This window comes from Porites lutea, chromosome 8 (assembly GCF_958299795.1).
Source record: "Porites lutea chromosome 8, jaPorLute2.1, whole genome shotgun sequence".
Lineage (NCBI taxonomy): Eukaryota > Metazoa > Cnidaria > Anthozoa > Scleractinia > Poritidae > Porites > Porites lutea.
Genome location: NC_133208.1, coordinates 15,939,027 through 15,945,973, shown reverse-complemented (window position 1 = coordinate 15,945,973; position 6,947 = coordinate 15,939,027). Strand labels below are relative to the sequence as shown.

The 6,947-nt window shown below is 39.6% G+C and overlaps 1 protein-coding gene across 1 annotated transcript; it reads left to right on the top strand.

Annotated features, from left to right (window-relative positions):
- Positions 1 to 4,951: 4,951 nt before the first annotated feature.
- Positions 4,952 to 6,324, top strand: LOC140946449 (uncharacterized). The gene has a single exon (XM_073395573.1). The coding sequence runs from the start codon at positions 5,085 to 5,087 to the stop codon at positions 6,291 to 6,293; it is 1,209 nt and encodes a 402-aa protein (XP_073251674.1). The 5' UTR covers positions 4,952 to 5,084; the 3' UTR covers positions 6,294 to 6,324.
- Positions 6,325 to 6,947: the final 623 nt, after the last annotated feature.

Here is a 6,947-nt window from a genome sequence, read left to right as displayed (position 1 = left end):
GAATGGCCATTCGTTTTTATCTCGTTTACATTCGAGTTCAGTTAGTAGATTTTCTTGCCATAAAGCTCATTAAGGACTCTCCGGGTACGCGTATGCATGTCGCAAATGAAAGGTTGCGTGTACATGTCTCTTATTTCAGTCCATTCATCTCATTCATTGTAGCGCAAGGTTTGTTATTTACACGAATTAAGACAATGTAAATAGCAGTCTCATTCAACGTAAGAAAGCCGTTAATTAGCTAAAAAAATTTCAGACATTCCAACCTGTTTAATAGAAGCAAATGACGAGTAGCAGTTTACAAAAAAGTTGTTGGAAATTGCCCTACTAATAACACTTTGACCGCCACGGCCTCTTACATCTCCCATCTTCAACACTTCAGTTTAATTACATGGTACTTTTTATTTATTCTGTTAATTAAAATATAAACTGCATTTTCACTAAATCAATAGAAATTCACGAAAACATATCTGCAATTTACTTCGAGGCTTTTTCGTAATAGTTTAGGTCCGTCTGATATTTACTATGGAGCTCAAGCAATGACGACGGCGACGACAACGAGCGAGCGGCAAAAAAGCAATAGGTTTAGATTGGCAAAACAACAACTTTGCACGTGTATCACTCTTTTGTGTACATTTCTTTGCCGTCACTGCAAGACTGCAACATGAAAGTGCCTAATTTCATGTTTGTCGAGGACGGGAACACAAGGCAAATACTTTCTTTTTCTTTTCCTGAATTATCATACAGTCCTTTAGAATTCAACTCAAAAAAATTGCCAACATCTGACGAATTAGATAGCATATAAGCGCGATAAAGTTTGAGGAAGCGTAATTTCACTTTTTAAGTGAAGTTTTCGCAGCCGTCGCCGTCCGTCAAAATCTCTCTGTTGTACACCGAGAAAAAAAATAAATCAAATTTGTCGTTTCTGCAAATTTCTTTCTTAGTAACCAATATATATTTATGGAGGAAAAGAAAGACGTAATTTGCTGGGCCTCTTTTCTGGACATTGAGGTCTCCAATGAGTTTTCCGTGTAATTTAGTAACAGCCACGTGTGCGACCTTGTACTACGAAGGCCTTTCAAATCATGGACTAATTTTGCTTGAGCAGCAATTTGCTTACATTTCTACTAGCTAATTCTCCTCTGAGAACAAATAAATTAACTTCAGAACAAGAACATTCGACAAAAAAAATGACTCAATTTGAAGTTGGACTTGACAGAATATAAAGTCAACCGAATTGACGACAACTTTAACAAGTAATTTACCTCAGGCGCTGGTTTTAACTTCTCAGATTGTTTCCACAGTACGTTTTGATGAGCTTTCTTGTAGTGAAGCTGAGAAAGATGGATTGTCAGTTTATGTGAGAGGGTCTTGTTTCGTAAGCAACTTTCGTCCTTTCTCAACCGAAGCTTTCAATTTTTGAATGCGGCGCGAAGTAACGTTCTGATTTGAATAATAATTTCTGATTGGATTTTCTTACTGCACGTGCCTATGTACTACGCAAGAACAAGGGTTGTTTACCACGTACACTTCGAGGCATTTGGGACTTGTAAGGTTAATTAAAATTTCAAATAAATTCTTTGAAAAGAAGGCGGGTGAACCATTTGTAAGGCGGAAAAACCGGTTATTAAATTTGGAGAGAAAGGAAAACGCCAAGGAAAAACTGACAAAGTCGTAAAAGCTTGCTCCCTTAAACGAAAAACGTTTGTTTTACACACAAAAAAATTTTAAAAGCTTGATTTCTCTTTTACAGGGTTATGCTCTTTTATTAATAAATGCAGCTCAACGATAAAACTGTAATCAGGGTTTTTTAATCTTTATCATCAATACAGGAAGTCTCAAAAGGGAACGCATTGATTCAGCAGAGACAGCGCTGTAGCTAACCAGTTCTGTTCAAAACACATTTTGTTTTTTAACATAGAAGGCCTTCCCTTCTTGCCTGTGGGCTAGTCTAGTTTTTTATATTTTTTCATAAATTCCACCTTTAATTTTGGCCCAGGAGTGATAGCTTGTATAACAGGCATTATTTTTTTTTATCGTTTTTCAGGCGAACGAAGGCAAGCGCGAACAGCTGAGCGAGGAGCGCTTCCCCCGTCGCTTGTGTCTGGCTCTCCTCGCGACTGGCTCTCCTGGCTCCTGGTTAGGAGCAGTACTCACAGCAACGATGACGGCAACAGTAACGAGAACAACAAAAACAGTGATAAGTTTATTAAGCAACACAACAACTTTTCACGAGCATCGTAAGAGGACGCCCGCAAGACGACGATTTTTTCCAATCGTTTTATGAACTTTAGAATTCAACTCCAAAAAATTCTCTCTCTTTTAGTTTTAGCAATTGAAAGGCAATTAAAGCTTAAGTGTCGGTATCATACATGGACGTCAGTCATAACGTTAGAGACGGGATCACACCGCACCTTTTGACGTTTTGACATTTTGACACGAGGAACGGTTTTTCAGTACGGGGCAGTGGCAGTGGCGGATCCAGGGGAGGGGTCCGGGGGACCCGGTCTCCCCCTTATTTTTAGACCAAACTGAGGACCGAAGGCCTGAAAACATTTTTTTTGAGACCGCCCCCGTTATCTCAGGGTGTGTCTGATTGCCCCCCCCCCCCCCGCCCCCTCTTGTCTGAAGGTCTGTATTCGCCACTGAGTCTGAGTAGGCTGATTGAATTCCGATTTGAAGTAATGGTTACAGGTTCTCCCCTTCTCTCCTCCCGCCTATTTTCAACCGTTCGCGCTGATTTCATTGCTCGCTCGCTTTTCCGCTCGTCCGCACTGACCGCATATGCCAAGAAGAAAGACTCTCTTAAAAAAGTGGAGTAATATAATGAAGTAGAAACACGGGTGAATATGATTAAAATACATAGTAAATGATTATTTTTTCTTCATTTTTCTAATTCGTTTTGATGAAAGTGCTTCGCACCTAAGCAAAGTATAGTTCACAAATAGTGCGTCAAATTTCATTTCCGCAGTTCATATATGATTTATTTCATATATCATTAACACTCATTTCTTTCACGGGGATATATAAACCCGCAATTGACCTACTCCCATCGTCAGTAGCTTCATAGCTCAGTTGGTAGAGCATCGCCCCGGTAATCGCGAGGTCACGGGTTCAAACCCCGTTGAAGTCCTGAACTTTCCGCAATTGCATAAATTCCGTTCACTGCGACGATCATTTCTTCATTTTCAGTGCGACAAAATTCAGCATTCAGTTTTAAACAATGTAACTCTTTAAGAAACTTTCAAACAGTGTAGTAAATCAATAGCGTATCGATAATGCTTATTTGCTTACTTCTCTCGTTTGGCCGCAGTCAATCTGTTACCTAAAATCAGGGTTCTGATTTACTGGAATCCAGTTGCCACCAGTTGCTGCCCATCCGGATGGGCACCAACATGGCCACCCGAAACCAACAGAAGCATCTGTAACAAAGTTTTACGATACAAAAGCGTGAATTCATCTCTCCAGGAACTCTTAAACATTAAAGGTCTTAGAGTAATACTTTTTCTGATGCAATGACTGTTCAGATAGAGCGATTTTCGTATGACCTCGAAATGAAAACGCGCTAACAAAACAGGAACAACAAACGAACGGAAATAGAGCGATTTGATTGGTTTATCGAACAGATACAAACGCACGCGGCTTTTGGTTGGTTGAGCGAACGCTCGGGTGAAAAAACTTCACGCCCCAGAACTTTCTAGAAATCAACCGATGCTTCGCTTTGACGTCATACTGCGACGTGACTGGCCAATCGAACAATGCCTTTTCACGTTAGGGTTTTCTTTGGCGGGAAAACGAAGAGGCCATGTTTTGACCTATTCATCCATTGGCTGATGAAACAAATAAGAAACACTTACCGAAACCATTTTTCAAGGTCATACGAAAATCGCTCTATCAAGATTCCATCACATATGCCAAGCGCCCTGTATCACAAAACAAAGAACCCTTTCGAAGTGAAAATTAGTCTGAGTATTAGTTTTCACTGAGCTTCTCTAACGCTTCATGAAAGTTAAACACTGAGGGGGGTCAATAATTCTCTATATATTAAATTTTGATGGCGTCACGTGAAAACCAGCAAAACCAAGATGACACCAAGTATATAGATGTATTTAAAAAATGACTCAAGTGTCAAGATCGGCGTATATATTCGGTACCAGTTCTCCGCTGTTTTTTGACGTTGCATGGCAACAGCAAACGGAGTAGCTCTCAGACTTTGTATACACGTCTAAATCCGCACGTTGATATATGTTTAATAATGCAATCGATATTTTAAACCAAAGCTCCCGACAAACTTGATTAAAAAATCACCCTAAGATCTGTTGACATGGGCTCCTACGGTTGTAAAAAAGTTCCTTTCATGAAAGTATTAACTGTAAATTAAATTTTCAATGGGTATTAATTAGGAAACGTAGGTTAAAATCCGTTTCAATCTCTGGTGTTTAATTAAGGCAGAAAGTTGTTTCAACAGCCGCACCGGCTTTTTCTGACGCGTACAAACAAGAGGATAATTTTTTATAAGCTGATCGATTATCTTGCTTTTCTATATTGTGCGTTGTTTTTTATTGCTTTCCAGAGTAATTATCTTCGCTTCAATGAAATAAAGTGCTGTTTACGCAATAACCTATAATTTAGCGAAAAAAAAGGGGGGCCGATACAACCACTTAGAGTTACAGCCTCTTAACACTACGATCAGTTCCGTCTTTTTAATTATTAAAACGAAAAAGTCCGTTTTGTTATTCTAATGAAGTACTCTGTGATTTTGTCACTTCTTTCCGCCGCAAGTCTAAATCCCAACTTCTGTACACTGGTAATCTTCCTAGCGGGCATTCTGCCAGTGTTGAAAATAAGTCGATTGAAAACGATTTTGTCATGTTGACTTTGGTGAAACAAAGTCTTTTCTGACAGCTTGATATCTTCTCGTTTATGCTGTTTAAGCACCTGTTTAGTATATATAGCTTGAATCACAAAGAATCGACGGATAAAAACTCACTGACGATTTTTATCTTGTCGTGAAAACAGTATTGGCCATTTGATTTTCACTTGCTTTGCAACCGTGTCCAATTGGACACGGTTAATCTGAAACTTCGATGGAGACAAAGTCTGAAGATTTCAACGAGTTCTATTTGGTTTGGGAGAGCAGTTGTCGAAACTTCATCGAAGAAATCAACTTTGCTTCTCAAGACGCCAAGTCATCACTCAAGCTGCATGTTTTTCTAAGAAAAGACACGCCATTGAAAGCACTTCCACCGAACGACATCTGGATAGAGAATCATTTTTCCTTGACGTCTTCTCCATATGCATCAAATACGGGGTTTACAGCCTACCTTCTGAGGAAATATGGAGATTTTGAGGACCTCGACGTTAACAAGACGTTGTGGGTGTATTTGATTTCTGAGCGGGAAAGACAGCACGAAGAGCTCATTGCCATTTTGAAGTCGTCTAGTCCTTATTTGAATGTTAAAGAGATCAACGGAACGGAGAATGACATTTTTAGCGTTCTGTCGAATTCGTGTACTTTCTGTCGTCTCGTCTTCTCGAACGCTGAAGAGACAGAACAGCACAATCTAGAAGAACATGACTATTTTTGTGACAACCAAGCATGTTATGGCTATCATCAAAGATTTCGTTCCGAGGAAATCCTTGTCAAACATAAAGCTGCCCAGACGAACTGCCCAAACTGCGGGAAGCTGTTCTGTTCAGCCGATCTAAAATCGACGCACATAAAAAATGCGCACAACATATTCCTTCCCACTCCAAAGGCAGAAAAGAAAGCAACGCTCTTTACTCAAACAGCTCAATCTACATTAAAAAAGCGAATAACGTGCAAGTTCTGTCCACATAAGGAATTTATTTCCCACGAACAAAAAGAAGTTCACATGAAAAACTCTCACAAGAAATGCAACTGTTCTTGCGGCCAATATTTTCCTACAAGAGAGGAATATTTGGATCATTTTTACAGCGTGTACCCACTTCCTTGTTATGAAAACCGCAAATGCCCTCAGAGATTTCAGTCCGTTTTCTACCAGGCATCGCATCACAGAGATTTTCACAATTCGCAGAATCCTTTTTATTGTGTTCCTTGTCAGAAGAGAAAGACTGAGAGCGAATTATCACAGGCAACAAAGACGTGTTTCAAAGATGACAAGAGCTTGCGTATACACGGCGTTTCCTTGGGTCACAATGAAATTGAAATGTTTTTGCTCGATTCAGTCGATGATGCACTTAAAGTGACTGAGACGGCGGCTATACAAAGAAAATCTCCAACAAGAACCTGCTCGAATTTAAACCACTGCTGAGCAGCGTCGCAGAAAATAGGTCCAAAATGCGTGCATGAACGTGGGTCTGCGTTGAGGACAAAAATTAGGAATACCTCCACCCATATGTACCTCTTGGGCTATGAGCCAGGAGCCTATCAAATTTGATGGGCTCCTGTATGAGCTTAATGTTTACAAGACAATGTTCTAGTGAAAAAAAAAAATTATCAAAGGCTTTTCTTATATTTGCTTTGTTTACGGCACTTTAATTTACTGAAAACTCCCGCCCATCAGCTTCCTCACCTCCCCCCTCACCACCACCACCACCAGTAGGCCCATCAAGTCCCTCCGGATATAAGCCCCTCTCCAAATGTACTGAAATGAAGTCGATTTTTTATGACGTTTTGAAGCTTTATTAAGTAAATGCAAAAAGTATTTTGATCAGTACAGAAACAAAAAAGGGTGTGAGGATGCATGTTTCATCAGACGCTTACCATTTTCGAATATCCTTTTATTTTGAATATATCTTTCGCTTTTCCTATGTGAATATACAGGTGTTCTGATTGAACGGTAAAGTTGAAAAGTAGCATGAATGTTTATTAACCGTCTTAGTAAACTGCGTCCTGTATTTAAAAAAAATAGATCAATCAGGCGGTATGGATATGGTTTGGGTAGTTATTTATACAATACGTTGTC